The sequence below is a fragment of the Coptis chinensis genome, chromosome 3, assembly GCF_015680905.1.
Source record: "Coptis chinensis isolate HL-2020 chromosome 3, ASM1568090v1, whole genome shotgun sequence".
In the NCBI taxonomy this organism is placed as follows: domain Eukaryota; kingdom Viridiplantae; phylum Streptophyta; class Magnoliopsida; order Ranunculales; family Ranunculaceae; genus Coptis; species Coptis chinensis.
Window position 1 is genome coordinate 108,609,803 of NC_141458.1, and position 16,652 is coordinate 108,626,454.

Consider the following 16,652-nt stretch of genomic DNA (forward strand, 5'->3'; position numbering starts at 1 on the left):
CTATACAAAAAACGACTAAAAAAGATATCAAACTTTACACATTTTGACAATATGGAGACAAAACTGTTTGATTTTTGCAATGTAGGAACTTCCGTCAAATTTCTCTAACACCGTTTCTTGCATGTCTTTTACTTTTCAAAAAAAAAAAAAAAAAACAAATTAGAAATGGTGTTAGAGAACGGAAGTTCCTAGATTGCAAATCAAACAGTTTGGTCCCCAAATTGTCGAGAAAAAAAGTTTGGTCCCAAAACGTGTAAAGTTTGATACTTTTTTTAATCGTTTTTCGTTTCTATAATAGTAATAATGTTGGTGTAATAAATATTTTGGAACAATCTGATTTTTTTGTGGAGGCATTATATAATGAGGATATTATATCTACAAGAAGTTTGCTTAATCTAGAATCATCTGAACTTGTTTTGCATATCCTTTACTAGAAAAATATGCATTTGTTTTGTATGTCAAATTTATGTCCCGGTTCCTTCCCATTGTTCATTTGTATTCGCAAGTGGAATTATTTTGCTGGAATATAAACTTTGAGAGCTTGAGCTCGGTCGAACAAAATTGATGATGCATGAATATTGGTGTAAATTGAGTATTTCCAGTGATTGGTTATGTTGGATCATCTTTGTATAGTTTGGCGCATTTTCAGTGATCATCTCCGTAAAACTTTCCGCATTTTCCGTATCCCTTGATTTAGGAAAGATACACAGGAGACAGGACACAAGAATACAGGTCACTCAAATGATACATTTTTTGTGTTCCCTTTTCAACACATATATTTGGCGACTTCCGATGGTGAGAGTAATTTGGGTTCCTATTTGAGATCTTGATAAATACTAAATAAGATAAAATACGTAAAATGAGTTCATAAGAAACAAAAAAATATGTTTGATCAACAATTTGGTGTATGATAATATTGATAGATTTTGTTTAGTAAAAATTTAATTAGTTAATAGTTAGAATTTTAATAATTTAGAGTCATTACTATTTTTGGTGGCTCACTGGATTTTTCCATCCTTTTTAATTGGATTGAGAAATTAAATCCATATAATTTGTACCAATTAACGATTTAAAATGGCCTACTTATCATGCTTAATTAAAATTGAATGTCTTCTCCTTTTTATATTCCTGGTAGAATGGTAGATAAAGATTTTGCTAAAGAAGGAGCTTTTATGACCATCCTAGTCAATAAGCTTTATTTCGCATTTTTGCTATCTTTTTTTCAAGTACACCTGTCTGTTACTCAATAAGGAATATGTAGTTGCATGTTGTACGCTTGTACACTTTTTGTGATTTTTTTTTGCTGAAGTTCATTCCTTTTGCGAGACCAACAACGCTTGCTTCCTATGTTGTAAGTTGTACAAGACCAACAACCGGCCTTAACAAAAAGTGAATGGATGGAAAACCAAACTAGTTCAAGAAAGTCAGAATCTTTGAAAAGGTTTGGAGAGCCGATACATAAGAATAAAAACTTGTTCTCCTTGAATTGTCATTATTCCTCTCTAACATCACAGAACATAATGAAGAAAGCTAAGAACTCCTTCCTCCAAACCCATGACTTGAACTACAAGAAAATCAATCTCATACTAGAAGTATTCTTTATCTTCATGTATGTTTCTCTTCCTCCTCCTTCCATTTCATTACCATTTATAATCTGCTCGTGATAGAACAGATCCTTAACTCGAGGAATAAGTGCACTAGTTATACTCATAGTAGAAATGGAAATGGCGGGTCATGACTTACGTGACAAAAATGCAACTCAGATTGTTTTCTTCGACTTAGAAACAACAGTACCCAGTCGAACTAGACAAAAGTTTTGTGTATTGGAGTTTGGTGCAATCGTCGTGTGTCCTAGAAAGCTCGTTGAATTGGATAGTTATTGTACTCTTATTAGACCCAAGGACTTGTCGGTTGTATCATTAACATCTGGTCGTGTGGAAGGAATAACACGTCAAGCTGTTGCAACGGCACCCATGTTTGAAGAAGTTGCTGACCATATATTTAGCATCATGGATGGTAGAATCTGGGCAGGACATAACATTCAAAGATTTGATTGTGCACGCATTAGGGAGGCGTTTGCGGGGATTGGTCGCCCTGCTCCAGAACCAGTTGGGATGATTGATTCTTTGGGTGTTCTAACCCAAAAATTTGGTAGAAGAGCTGGAAATATGAAGGTACGCATGTCTAGCTAGCTTTATTTATTTGTCATGCACAGAGTTTCACAACAGTCCATCTCATTAGTGTAAGAAATCATTTAGCAATACTTAGTCCTAAGGTACTTCTTGTGATTATAAACAAAACAGCCTAACAATCATACTTATAGAAACACGCAGAGCAAACGGTTATTTAGTTCAGAAATTGACTTTCTAAATGAAAAAGTGCAACTTAATTATTCAACCAAAATGTGTCGAATCAATATGCTGTTAGGCACACTGAGCCACTTCGTTTCTTGTTATTTGGAACCTTTAACAAATAATCTTGTGCTTGGTTGATAAGGATCTATTCTAGTGGAGGTAAGAGAAAGAATATATATAAAAACAACTATTCACTGACTAATTTCGTCTTGCTTAGATGGCAACATTGGCTTCTTACTTCGGACTTGGGCAACAAAAGCACAGGTAAAATAATCTAGCGATTAGTTAAATTTAGTCTGCAAATTAACTCAGAACACTAAGCTAGCGCTTTGCGATATTAAATCCATTGCAGGAGTCTTGCGGATGTTCGTATGAACCTAGAAGTCCTCAAGAATTGCGCAACTGTGTTGTTCTTGGTAAGTACTTACATATATCCCTTTATTATGATACTTGTTTGCAAACAGTGCACAAAACAACTTAATCTTCGTCTCTGACCTATGTTGTGCTTTAATTTATACAATCAGGAATCAAGCCTCCCCGCATTGGCTAGTACAAATGCTCATTGCTCTCCTACAATTACTACAAGAAGTAGAAGCAATGGCAAAGCGTTGAGTGAAGGAGAAAGTAGTCGAAAATCTCCTCCTACTAGTCTTGCATATCACAGAGCCGGTCCATATCCAACGAGCGAGTTTGGGAAGGTTTTATCTTCTCTCTTCAGAACTATTTTTTATGGACATATTGATGAATCGATAAAGTAAATAACAAGAAAACGTAATTTGTGTATGAAACAGATGACTCAGAGAATGAAGGATGTCTTGTGTAAGGCAAAAGGGAGCCAGCTGCCTCTTAACAGCTTCCTTAAGCATTCACATTTGGTACTAAGATAGCCAGGCTTCGAGTCTTCTTGTAGATCTAGAAACACCATTCTATCTTATGGAAACACCAGTTATGAGCCCAGCCGGACAACAATTCTATCTACAAACAATTTGTGCACTATGGCATGTTCATTATCACTTAAACATGAACTTCGGAGGGCAATGGTTAACTGTAAAAATTCGATGTGACAATGTATAATTTGTTGATTCATTAATTAAATTATTTGGTCTTTTTTACTGTGGTATTCACAAATCTAAAGGCCATATAATTTAATTGTAATTAGTATTGGGCAGCTTTCGTGCTTAAATTTAGCTTAATTAGTTTTTTTAGAAGAATAGAAAACAGAACATGAAAGTATGAAGTTGATCAATCGATAAGTGAACGACCTCAGTACGTGGCGGGTATTCGGGTAAGATTTAACTCTCTCAAAAGTTGGTATGCACTCTTTTTGCTGCACTCAAAGCAAGGCATAAATAACAAGGTAAATCAAAGAAATGCTTTAAGCATGTTATTTTGGCCTGTAGAGCCGTACGTAGAGTTGAGACAAAAAAAATGGAAGATTTTGTTTTTAAGTTGTTTATTATTACATTGGAGTCGAATGTGATCTATCAAGCAAGAAAAAACTGGTGCTCAATAGGTGAATTTTTCTTTAATCAACAACAGAATCGATTGTTAAGACTTGTGAGGTTCACACTTTTAAGTTCCCCAACCAAAAAACTATATAATGGATCATTAAAGTAGACATTTCTCATATTGCATGAATGCCTTCTTCTGAAACCTACTTTTCTCCAACATCAGTTGACATGTTCAATAAAATGCCGTGGACATGTCCCATAAACTTTGCATCCAACATCAGTCTTACAAGCAATTGCAAAGATGTCGAGAATTGATCTGAACGGTACTAAGAACCATAATGCAAACAACACACATGGGTCGCCCAAGCGCACCTGCACACCAGGAAAGGCAACAATCCTTGCATTAGGCAAGGCTTTTCCTAGTCAGCTCATCCCTCAAGAACACCTAGTTGAAGGTTACTGCAGAGACACCAAATGTGAAGACCCAGCAATGAAGGAGAAATTGGAGCGTCTGTGTAAGTTACTTTGTAATTAAATTCAATCAAGTTAATATAAGCTTGTTCTGATATATAATTTCCTCCATGTCTTAAACTTTTTAGGTAAGAACACCACTGTGAAGACAAGGTACACTGTTATGTCCAAGGAGATCTTAGAGAAGTATCCTGAGCTAGTAACAGAAGGCTCACCGACGATCAGGCAAAGGCTTGAAATAGCAAACCAAGCAGTTGTAGAAATGGCTCTTGATGCTAGTCTTTCATGCATCAAGGAATGGGGCAGACCAGTAGGAGAGATCACACATCTTGTCTACGTATCGTCAAGTGAGATAAGATTACCTGGAGGAGATCTTTACTTATCTAGCCAACTCGGGTTAAGAAATACTGTCGGACGTGTAATGTTGTATTTTCTTGGTTGCTATGGTGGTGTCACTGGCCTCCGAGTTGCTAAGGATATAGCTGAAAACAATCCAGGAAGTCGTGTTCTGCTAACAACATCAGAGACTACCATACTTGGATTCCGTCCCCCTAGTATGGACCGTCCCTATGATCTTGTAGGAGCTGCACTTTTCGGCGATGGGGCAGCAGCAGTCATTATAGGCTCTGACCCAATAACTGGGATAGAGAATCCGTTCATGGAATTGAACTTTGCAGTGCAACAATTTTTGCCAGGGACGCAACACATAATCGATGGTCGCCTCTCAGAGGAGGGAATTAATTTCAAGTTAGGAAGAGATTTACCGCAAAAGATAGAAGACAACATTGAAGAATTTTGCAAGACACTTATGGAAAAGGAAAACTTAAAAAATTTCAATGATTTGTTTTGGGCTGTTCATCCAGGAGGCCCAGCAATACTCAACAAATTGGAAAGGAATTTGAAGCTGCAAGCTGAGAAGTTACAATGCAGTAGGAGAGCTTTGATGGACTTTGGGAATGTGAGTAGTAACACCATCTTTTATGTTTTGGATTACATTAGAGAGGAGTTGAAATTGAGTGGTGAAGAATGGGGACTTGCCTTAGCATTTGGGCCTGGTATCACATTTGAAGGCATTCTCGTACGTAGTCTTCAATCATAATAATTTGATATTGTAATACTTAACTAAGAACTATTCCAAGAAGTGTCTGCTCTTCATTTAACTATGAAAAATTTGTATTTTACAATTCCTTAAATTCGTAGTATCCTGCATTTATTATCTTTTTCTCTCATGCTGATGTATTTTGGACTGATTGTCTATGCTAATTTGTTATCGTTAAGATGGCAAAATCAGTTATTAAATACCGTCAGGTAGCATTTGCGACGGTTCCAAGACACATGATTATCTGCTTAGTGTAGTTGTTTCTCAAACCATCACAAGTGCAACTCTCACATTTCTGTATGAACCCAACCTAAAACAAGTTTCACCGTGTCATTGTTTTTTTTTTCACAGGATTCACACACCAGATTTCTCAATTTAAAACTAATCAATTTATGGCTTACACAAATCCCTCTTAAACCCTCGTCTGTGGTAAACTTGTAATACACTTAATCCAACAACAGTCACAGAAATGCTTTCTACATAAGTTCAGTCAATAAAATCCTACACAGGGATTATTAACTTTCCATTAGCACATGCAGAAGTTGAAAGGTTGATGACGTGTTTGATAAGCTGAAAGTTCACTCAGTTAATAAGCTGAAAGTTCCAATATCCAACTATCCAAGTATCTACTTTCTTCATGTTAAACTAAATCTAACATTATCCCATCCTCGCTTCACCTCGTCATTGTTGCCGACAAGAGAAGCAACAAAAACTAGCATCCTTTCATGTAGTATTTTCCACGGTATTTTCTGTTGGCATGAGCTGTAGAAATTGTAATAGTTGTAGGAAATCTAAAGTTTCCTTTTTGTATTAGACTCCACATATTGTGGGATCTAGATATCCTAATCAAGTGAGCCGAGAACGTTTTTGGGCCGGGTGGGGGGTACGTGGCCCAAAACGTTGTTTGGTAGGTTTCTGTCTTTCCTCAATCTCTCTTCTCTTCTTCTTCACCAAACACTCCTTCTCCTTCTTCTTCACCCACCCAAAGTCCTAACTTGCGCTCTCTCTCACTCAGCAGCTCCGCTCACTCCCACTGCTTTGTAGTATACTAGTATAGCTCTTTCCATGAGCTATATAGTAGTGTTCTTTTATGTACAGAGGAAGAAGGAAAAAATAGAATAAAAAAGCTCTATGAGTTAACATGGTATCGGAGCGGCGATCTCTCGAAAAAAAAATAAGCCTCCGCAGCCTCATATAAAACTGCTACTCTTGATCTCTCGACCATTTTTTTTCCGTAGCAGTCGACCAAGAACACCCAAACCCGATCGAAAACTATGGTAGAACCAACCGATGTGGTGGATTACCAACAACATGGCAGAAACTCTACCGAATCCATTCTAGAAGATCTCACGATCAGAATAACGCAAGTCTTGACCCAAAATCAGACCCAAACCCAATCATCAAACCACGATTCTTCTACTGCAAAGATCGGCATTATGTTGGACGACACCAACTATGCCCTATGGTCCCAAGTTGTCGAGATGTATATCTCTGGCGAAGACAAATTGGGATATATCAATGGAGATTTCCCACAACCTCAACAGACATACTCCAACTTCAATAGATGGAGGACAGAAAACGCGATTGTGAAGGGATGGTTGATCAACGCCATGGATCCATCCTTGATCAGTAACTTCATTCGATTTCCAACTGCAAAATAGGTATGGGATTCGATTGCTACGACTTATTTTGATGGGACTGATACCTCCCAAGTATATGATCTAAAGAAACGTGTGACAAGAATGAGACAAGCCGGAGGATCCATTGAAACTTATTATAATGGTCTTCAAGGCCTGTGGAGGGAAATCGATTTTCGTCGTCCTAATCCGATGGAGTGTGCTACTGACATACATAAGTATAATTCAATCCTACAAGAAGATAGAGTCTATACTTTTCTTGATGGATTGGATGATCGGTTGGATAATGTTCGGAGTGATGTGCTCCAGATAAGACCGTTCCCTACGGTAGAACAGGCCTACGGTCACGTTCGAAGGGAGGATATTAGGTAGGCAGTGATGATGCCAGGCACAGAAACTACAACTGGTCCTGTTATGGCATCTAAAGGTATCAAGAGTGGACACCAACTATCTTCTTCACTCCAGATGCTCAAAACCGAGTCTTCCTCTACAGGTGGTGGAAAGTCTAATCCATCAAAGGCTAAGGCACAATCCGAAGGAGGGGGCTATACTCATTGTGGTAACTTGAAACATACCCGTGAAACTTGTTTTAAGTTACATGGGTATCCAGAATGGTGGAACGAACTCAAGACACAGAAACAACATGTAGCTGGTACCAATGGTCACTCAGGTCGGGCTGCTTTGGTAAATACAGGACCTCAGTTATCTTTTATCTCACCAAGTGAATCGTCCAGTAATTCAGCTCACATGGATGGGTCTACAACTCTTAGTGATTCAGGTAACAGTGGTTATTCCTTATTTAGTTCTAATCAGTGTGATTACCATGGATGGATAATTGATTCAGGGGCAACATACCACATGACATTTGATTCCAAGGACTTTATTAGTACTACTCAACCGAGACGCACCAGTATTGCCAATGTTAATGGGGTTACATATCCAGTTACAGGAGCTGGAACTGTTGCTCTCTCACCTTTTCTTTCATTATCGAATACTTTACTTGTTCCATCTCTCTCAAATAAGTTGATGTCTGTGGGACAGGCTATTGAGGAATTAAATTGTTGTGCACTAATTTATCCAGGTTTTTGCTTTCTTCAGGATATTCTCACCAAGGAGATCATTGGTCATGGTACTAAAAGAGGGGGGGTTGTATTATATTGATGATTTCAGTACTGGCAGAGCTAATAATATGCAACAGTTGTCGGGCGTCAAGCAGAGACAGATTTGGTTGTGGCACCTTCGATTGGGGCATCTTTCATTTCGTTATTTGAAACAGTTATTACCTGGTTTATTTTTAGGTTTACATGACTCAGTTTTTAAATGTGACACTTGCATGTTAGCCAAAAGTCATTGTGTGTCTTATCCTTTGAGTTTGAATAAGAGTGATACACCTTTTGCTTTAGTTCATTCTGATGTTTGGGGACCTTCTCCCATCTCGACTTCTTCTGGAATTCATTGGTTTGTCATTTTTGTGGATGATTGTACACGCATGACCTGGCTTTACTTAATGAAACATAAACATGATGTGCTTAGTATTTTTCGGGTTTTTCATACCATGATTTAGACTCAATTTTCCACTAAAATTCACATCCTTCGCTCTGACAATGGTGGAGAATATGTCAAACATGAATTTCAAAGTTATTTTCAGCTTCATGGCATTCTTCATGAGACCACTTGTCCTCAGACTCCTCAACAGAATGTTATTGCATAACGAAAGAACAGGCATATTTTAGAAACTGCAAGATCTCTCCTTATTGGTGCTCATGTGCCTTGAACTTACTGGGATAATACAGTTGTCACAGCTGTATACTTGATGAACCGTATGCCCTCTAAAGTATTGGATTTCCGGACTCCACTTCAAGCTCTTTCCAAACATGGACCATTGCCTTCTATCCTGATGCTTACTCCTCGTATCTTTGGATGTGATGCCTTCGTTCAGCTCCATAAAAATCAACGTACTAAGCTTGATCCGTGTGTTGTTTGTTGTATTTTTCTAGGGTATGCTACACATCAAAAGGGATACCATTGTTACCAGACGCACTTATGTTATTATGGATTTTACTTTCTTGGAGACTGAGATGCTTTTTAGTGCCTCGGTCTCCACTTATCCTCTTCAGGGGGAGACACAAAGTGAAGAGCAGAATTGGACAGGCTTTGACAACTTAGAAGCTCCAAGTGAACAAACCGGCTTGGTAAGTGAAAGAGAAAAGCTAGATGCTCCTCTCCTTGAGTCGGCTGCTCCTGTTGAGTCATCTATTGTGGAGGAAATTGAATAGGTAGAAAGAGCTACAGCTGAAAATGAAGACCCCCCCTCTCACTCTTTTGTACCAGACAACCAATCTCCTGAGAATATTCCTGAGGTAAGCCCTGCTACTATTTCTCCTCCTCCAAATGTGTTGGATACTTCTGCTGGTTCTAAATTACCTTACAGGCATAATCGAGGAAAATCACCAGACAGGTATTCTCCAGAGTATAAGACAAAGAAATCAAAATATCCGATTACCAATCATGTATCATCTCTGAACTTATCAGAACCACTCAAGGCATTTGTGTACCAGTTATCATCTATTCATGTTCCCAGCATAGTACAAGAAGCTTTAATAGATCCTAAGTGGACTCAGGCAATAAAAGAAGAAATGGAAGCACTACCGAAAAATTTGACTTGGATTCTTGCGCCATTGCCAAAAGGAAAGAAAACAATGGGATGCAAATGGGTGTTTACTGTCAAACACAAAACAGACGGATCCGTTGAAAGGTACAAAGCAAGACTTGTGGCAAAGGATATTCACAGACATACGGTATAGATTATCAAGAGACTTTTTCTCCAGTGGCGAAAAACTAAATACTGTCAGGGTATTACTATCCCTTGCAGCAAATTTAGATTGGTCGTTGCATCAATTGGATGTAAAGAACGCCTTTCTTCATGGCGAGCTCAAGGAGGAGGTATATATGGACATTCCACCAGGATACAATGTATCATCACAAACTGGGGTTGTGTGTAAATTGCAGAAGGCGTTATACGGGTTAAAACAATCACCCCATGTATGGTTTGGGCGGTTTAGTTTGGCTATGAGAAAGTATATATAATTTCGAGCAGAGCAGCTCAGATCACACTCTATTCCTGAAACACCGGAAAGGAAAGGTAACAACCTTAATAATTTATGTAGATGACATGATAATCACAGGAGATGACATAGAGGAGATTGCTAATCTTAAGAAGTATTTGGCAACTGAGTTTGAAATGAAAGATCTTGGAGGATTGAAATATTTTTTGGGTATTGAAGTTGCTCAGTCAAAGCAAGATATATTTTTATCCCAAAGAAAATGTGTGTTAGACTTGCTTTCAGAAACTGGAATGCTCGATTGTAAGCCTGTTGACACTCCTATGGTTCAAAATCATAGTCTGGGAGAGTATCCTGATCAGATACCGACTAATAAAGAAAGATATCAAAGGTTAGTTGGGAAGTTAATTTACTTGTCACATACATGGCCAAATATTGCTTATGTAGTGAGCTTAGTAAATTTATGCACTGTCCTAGTGAAGATCACATGAATGCAGTAGTTCGAATTCTTCGCTACTTGAAATCTGCTCCTGGGAAGGGGCTTATGTTCTCAAAGAATAATCATCTGGATATTGGTGGTTATATAGATGCAGATTGGGCAGGAAGTGTTATGGACAGAAGATCCACATCAGGTTACTTTACCTTTGTGGGAGGCAACTTACTCACTTGGAGGAGTAAGAAGCAGAAGGTAGTAGCCCTATCTAGTGCCGAAGCTGAATTTAGAGGAATGACCAAAGGGCTATGTGAACTTCTTTGGTTAAAGAGGTTACTGACAGAGATTGGGTACACACCTGTTTATGCAATGAGTTTATTCTGTGATAACAAGGCGGCAATAGATATTGCTCATAATCCAGTTCAGCATCACCGCACAAAACATACAAAACATGTTGAGGTTGACAGACATTTCATTAAACAGAAACTCGAGGCCAAGATAGTTCAGTTTCTATTTGTTAAGTCTGAAGAACAACTGGCAGATATACTAACAAAGGCTGTTTCCAGTAGAATATTCTACAACTCACTTGTCAAGTTGGGCATTGGAGATATCTATGCACCAACTTGAGGGGGAGAGTTGGCGTGAGCTGTAGAAATTGTAATAGCTGTAGAAAATCTAAAGTTTCCTTTTTGTATTAGACTCCACATATTGTGGGATCTAGATATCCTAATATAGCTCCTTCCTTGAGCTATATAGTAGTGTTCTTCTGTGTACAGAGGAAGAAGGAAAAAATAGAATAAAAAAGCTCTACGAGTTAACATTTTCATCTAGTTCAACTCTTGATTTTATAGATATGTGTGGCAGTGAGTACTCAGACAACCTGTTTGGCTTTATTGATTTGTCTCCTTTTGATATCTATGGAATTAGCGGCCGCGATAAAACACAATGTACCTTTCCGATTACATATTAGGCTTTTCACCCAGGAAAATGGATCCTGTAGTGCAGTGTTTGTCTATAAACTACTGCGTCTTAAGGAGTCCTGATTTCCAATGTTTTAGCTCCCTCCTGGAACTCCATTTGGAGAATGTTCTTGTAAACCAAGGAAACATTGAAAAGTTGTTGTCCAACTGCTGAAATCTTGAAAAAAAACTTATTTATATAAACCAATGCTGGAGGCTACTGTTCTTAAAAATATCTGGCGGCCCGTCCCTGAAACTTAAATGCTTGAAGATAGTTAACTGTCATGTTTTCAGTAAGATATATATTGATGCCAGAAATCTCACCAGATTAGAGTACTGGGGGAAGGCAGTAATTCTCTCTTTTCTGAACGTTCCTCAGCTCACTAACATAATTATTCACACTATAATTATTCCCTTTGATGAATGCACTAGGGAATCTGCATCTCATCTTCCAAAGCTGGACTCCTTGTTACTATCAGTTGTCTCCATTCATGGAAAGCAGATTCTTAAACGCTTTCCATTGTTCACTAATCTGAAGAAGTTGGTGTTGGCATTCAATATTTGTACAAAATACTCTCTGGGGATTCATCCCAGGAATCCCCATACTTGGATAGGTTCTCCTGGACTCCTAGTTAGAGGGCAAAGCAGGGCTAATGCAGAGGCCTTTCGATTCCCCTCATCACCACCCTACACATTCATATAGCTACGGATGTGTTCGGATTTGTGGAAAAGCTACTCATAAACTCATTCATTCATCCTCTTGTTGGTGAGAAGTACAAAAAGTGCAGCCTATAAATGGAAGAAATGAAGTTAACCAAAATAAAATGAAATTAAGGATCTGTATCTCTTTTTGCTTTGAAAAATCAATATGGATTCATGATCTTCTCTTTCCACTAATCTTTTCTCTCCAGCCTCTCTTTGCTTTTGTTGTGCAGATGCAGTAACCGACTCTAGCAGCAGCGGAGAGGGTAGCTGCAGAGATGGCATACTTGGCTTTAAATATACGGAGGATTTGTTTTATCATGCACCATCCGCTTTATCTATCCCACTTCGATTTCTTGCTCTTCTTACTGTCCCTTGCCACTGAACCAGCCGGCCTTTGCATGTTACCGTCCAGAGCTGGAGCTACTACTGGAGGTTGTATCCCTCCAACAACAAAATCAACCCTCTGACTTCTTCTCCTTTCCCGCTCCTTCCTCCTCTCCACTTCACGCCTTACGTCAGCATCTATTTCGACATAGTAGTCACTTTTATCATAGCCATGAGGGTCAAAGACATCTTTACTGAAACAAAACAGCTCCCTATATGATCTATCTCTTGATACCTCACTGCGTGTACCAAAAAATTAATCCTTTCTGTTTCTCACTTCAGCATTGAAACTTCTTCCATGACACTTAAGTGCAAGAAACGTATTTATCTTTTCTTGAAGCTCCTCAGAGCACACAGTATTCGGCGGTGGTGGGAGGAAGTTCTCTATAAGATCTACATCATTTTGTATTTCTACACAAATTAATCATAGCAGTTTCCTCGGTTATAGTTGTTTCTGGAACTTGATGTAGTGGGGTTGGTGATAAAGTACTATCTTCTAAAGGTGTTACTACTATTGAGTCTTCCTTTGAAATTGAATTTTGAGTATGAAGACAAACAGAAGGTGTCAGAGTCTCAAGAACTTTATTACCTGAATCTTCGTCTGAATACACATCTTCCATCTCTTCTTCGTTGTACATTGATAATAATGCTATTCCTTCTGATTCTTTTTTGTTCGACGACACCATTGAAAGATTGGTCGATTCAAAACAATGTTTGAAATCTGCAAAATAGATTTATTTTAGTTCGACTTAAAACCCTTTTAGTATTTCCTACTTGAACAATATTACTTACTTATTTAGAAAACAAAACGCATATTTTTATAGAAACACAATTCCATAAGGAAACGCGTATGATCATGTTGAATTTACTTCACTTATTAAGAGATAAATGAAGTGAACCGTGGGACACATTGTAGGGAGTGCAATGGCTTTCATTACATCGTTTCAGATTCAAAGGACAAAGGAGCAGTCCATTTTCATATGTAATCCTACGGAAGGAGTGGCTGGCAATATTACACTGCCTAAATCTAATCAAATTCGTGGATCGTATAGATTTGGTTTTTATGAACCTCGTGATTATTACCTAGTTAATTTTGGTGACTGTAACATTAGTTCGCTATCTTCTGAATTTCTCAAACAGCAAATATTGAGTAATCAGAATGGCAGATGACTTTACACATACCCAACCATTAATTTGGGAAGATATTGGACTGCCAGATCGCGTTTTGCAGCTACAGGGTGTTGTGGATGTTGAATGATAGGAACTTTCTGTTAAACTTAAAACCTTGCTATCTATATTCCAGAAAAGAAGACTGATTCTTGAGGATTCCAAATTTCCAACTCGATATTTTGCAATAACAGCATCTTTGTTAGGAGTGTGGACCGGGCTTTGGACCCAAAGATTTAACAAACAAAGCTCTTTCTGTCACGTAGATTTTGATTAGCACAAACGTTAGAAAATAGAACACATGTCGTTGGTTTATTCCAGATCTCCAACAAAGAAGACTTTCTATTATCTTCGAGCCTAACGAGGAAAGCCCCATACGATTCTATCTATCAGGATACTTTAACATTATTGGTTTGTTTAAGTTTGTAAAAATTAAGGTATTTGAGTTTTATTTGCATGTTTGGAGGCTGTAGTTCAAAACATTATATAGATACTCTGAAGTTAGAAGGCACAGAGAGACATATATATTTGTTGGGTACTGAATAAAAATAACAAATTTTACGAGTCAATAGATTTGTACAAAGTCAACACATCGAAGGACTTATAAAAGGTTTTCATTTTTAATACGTAATTGAATGAGTACCACATGATTAGATACTGCTTTAGTATGATTGAATACATAATTTTTCTGTTTGTTTGGTTGTTTTTGGGGATCCATGTTTACAACAAGAAGGTTATGAATTTGGTTCCTTCAGCTTACCATTCTTATTAGACTAGATTTTTGGACCCTTTACGAACGGGACCGTTGTATGAACTAATATTACAACCACCAATCTCACTCGTCTCTCTCTCGATCTTTTTTTCCTCCTCTCTCTCTTTCTCTCTCTCCCTCTTTTATCTCTTTTTCTCTTCCATGATCTCTCCTCTTTCCACGTGTGGCGGTCCTGCTTGATTAAGGTTCCGCCCTCCATCACTCCATGTCTCGCGGCTGATTCTGAGCGGTTGAGATCTGCGGATCGATGCAGTGCGACTGGCTCCCCAGACTATACGCATCCGGTCCCATTGTGCCCACTAACATCCTATGTCATGTATACGCCCTATCGGATGCTCTCTCTCGGTCGCATTGATGGTCCGAACGAACTTCAATGTGGCGAGAACTACCCGATCTCGGCCATACCCCTTTCTTGGAATACTTCTCTTTTCGGCCCCATCTACTCTGTCCCCTTATCCTCTTTCCGGTATACGTGCTCCCGTGTTTCCTCATCTTAATTTGGAAATCGGCATCGCGCCTCGTTTCTTGTTTCTTCGAAAATCGAGACCAACCGCAGCGTCCCCATTTCCAATGGTTAATACCATCGTGCCCTGCCCGCCTTCAAATCCCGCTCAAATCTCTCTTCTCTTAAAACCCCAACACCCTCAAAAACCACCATAACCAGCAAACCCTTATTACCTCTTTCAAATTCCCTTTCTCAAACTCTTCCCTCATCGTTCCCTTCTTGTTTTCTTCAATAGCTCTCCGACTCGGGTGTTCTCATGCCTCCATAGCTTTGGTCCTCTCTCGTTCTGAGGTTTGTCTTCCTCTTTACACCTTTGTTTTTCTTTTCCTCTCATTATTTGGTATTCACTATTTTTGGACGATTTGCTTCCATCGGTTTCTTCTTTTCTAAGATTAGCTTCTATCTTTTTGTAAACTTCCTCCTTAGATTGTTTCCATTATGTCTTCATCATGTGAATGTGAGGCTATCTGCTCCACCCGATCCTCCGCCACCAAATCCCGAATCGGGACCCTACCCCTAGATCAAGTCGACCCTCCGCGGACCGATCGAGTCCGCGGACCGATCCGATTCTACCGATCCACCATTTGTTCCATCTACTTACGGAAGGAAACCTTCTCTCGCCACCTCGCCTTCTTACTACCGCAGACCCAATCTAGGCGGCCGTTAAAGCCGCTTATGGCATACCTAGTGGCGTAATTCGAACAAATTAATGCGGTGTCACACATTTTCCTCACTTGGTACCACCGCGGTCCGGTTATCTCAAATTATTCTTGTGGGGCCATGATTGCGGCGGTTTCGCGTTCCCCTTGACTCTCCTTGATGTCGGAAGTGCGTAACCATTTCAACATTCCTCCTGCCAAGGCATAGGTAACTTTTGGCGTGTTATGTATGCCGCCAATCACTACAATTTGACTCACTCCCCAAAATCCAACTCCGCGATATCCTTTCCCACTTCTATATAAAAAAGCACTAAAGCGGGGAGTGTGGGATATCAATCATTCTTTTCGTCCGCAAAAAAAGTCTTTCCTTCTTCACATCACCACCTCGACAAGGTGTGGCACCGATTACCGCAGATTATGTGTCCGGTAGTTTTTATCCGCGGACCTCCCTCCGAAGTTTCTTTGAGGCATCTCCATTTCCTAACAAGCGGTAAGTAAGCGGTTTTGAGTCGCGGTATGTAGATTTCACTTGTCGTTAACTTGTCCTTATTCTTGGTGATGTAAGCGATCCTGTATCTGGCGGTGTTTACTCGAAATTTTCCAATCCTCCGCGAACTAGGGAGTGCCGCGGTGTGAAGTCCTTGGTATCGATCCGGAAAAAGCCACTCCACTCTTACTTGACCCTTCTCTAAAAGACATTGGCAAATACCAAGGCCCCTATCGCCTCTTTGCCGCCCCAAAGAAAGAAAGCCCAAACCATCCCCATCTCAAAAAGAAAGCGTCCCGCCTACAAGTCATTCAACTATACAACCAAAATCTCTCATTCACGAGCCGTTATGGCGTCTTTGCTGCCGTAAAAATAAGACCATCGCCCGAGGGCGCCTAACCGCTCGTACTCTCGTGTGGATTTGGGAGGACGAAATTGTTCCTACTTCGCTCCCTCTTCGCCCCTCAAATGGGCGTGAACAAGTATAAACTTTGGGGGCGACTCGAT

General features: G+C 39.3%; 3 protein-coding genes across 3 annotated transcripts; 2 read left to right on the plus strand and 1 right to left on the minus strand.

Annotated features, from left to right (window-relative positions):
* Positions 1-1,660: 1,660 nt before the first annotated feature.
* LOC147512822 (Polynucleotidyl transferase, ribonuclease H-like superfamily protein) lies at positions 1,661-3,537 on the plus strand. The gene is made up of 5 exons (XM_086599486.1): positions 1,661-2,174; positions 2,572-2,618; positions 2,707-2,770; positions 2,879-3,052; positions 3,146-3,537. The coding sequence occupies exons 1-5, from the start codon at positions 1,719-1,721 to the stop codon at positions 3,239-3,241; spliced, it is 837 nt and encodes a 278-aa protein (XP_086455612.1). The 5' UTR covers positions 1,661-1,718; the 3' UTR covers positions 3,242-3,537.
* Positions 3,538-3,991: 454 nt separating this feature from the next.
* LOC147512823 (type III polyketide synthase A-like) lies at positions 3,992-5,421 on the plus strand. The gene is made up of 2 exons (XM_086599485.1): positions 3,992-4,320; positions 4,405-5,421. The coding sequence occupies exons 1-2, from the start codon at positions 4,107-4,109 to the stop codon at positions 5,373-5,375; spliced, it is 1,185 nt and encodes a 394-aa protein (XP_086455611.1). The 5' UTR covers positions 3,992-4,106; the 3' UTR covers positions 5,376-5,421.
* A 7,081-nt stretch (positions 5,422-12,502) lies between these two features.
* On the minus strand, positions 12,503-13,241 carry LOC147512824 (uncharacterized). The gene is made up of 3 exons (XM_086598797.1): positions 13,145-13,241; positions 12,876-12,948; positions 12,503-12,794 (listed from the first exon to the last, which is right to left on the minus strand). The coding sequence occupies exons 1-3, from the start codon at positions 13,239-13,241 to the stop codon at positions 12,503-12,505; spliced, it is 462 nt and encodes a 153-aa protein (XP_086454923.1).
* Between the last annotated feature and the right edge of the window lie 3,411 nt (positions 13,242-16,652).

What these genes read in the sequence shown, in the direction of transcription:
- LOC147512823 (XM_086599485.1), top strand. Translation starts at nt 4,107, where the DNA reads ATGTCGAGAATTGATCTGAACGGTACTAAGAACCATAATGCAAACAAC. An exon ending in GGAGAAATTGGAGCGTCTGT is followed by an intron (nt 4,321 to 4,404) that starts GTAAGTTACTTT and finishes TAAACTTTTTAG; the next exon opens with GTAAGAACACCACTGTGAAG.
- LOC147512824 (XM_086598797.1), bottom strand. Translation starts at nt 13,241, where the DNA reads ATGGTGTCGTCGAACAAAAAAGAATCAGAAGGAATAGCATTATTATCA. An exon ending in GTATTCAGACGAAGATTCAG is followed by an intron (nt 12,949 to 13,144) that starts GTAATAAAGTTC and finishes AAAATGATGTAG; the next exon opens with ATCTTATAGAGAACTTCCTC. An exon ending in CTTCAAGAAAAGATAAATAC is followed by an intron (nt 12,795 to 12,875) that starts GTTTCTTGCACT and finishes TGGTACACGCAG; the next exon opens with TGAGGTATCAAGAGATAGAT.
- LOC147512822 (XM_086599486.1), top strand. Translation starts at nt 1,719, where the DNA reads ATGGAAATGGCGGGTCATGACTTACGTGACAAAAATGCAACTCAGATT. An exon ending in GAAGAGCTGGAAATATGAAG is followed by an intron (nt 2,175 to 2,571) that starts GTACGCATGTCT and finishes CGTCTTGCTTAG; the next exon opens with ATGGCAACATTGGCTTCTTA. An exon ending in CAACGAGCGAGTTTGGGAAG is followed by an intron (nt 3,053 to 3,145) that starts GTTTTATCTTCT and finishes TGTATGAAACAG; the next exon opens with ATGACTCAGAGAATGAAGGA.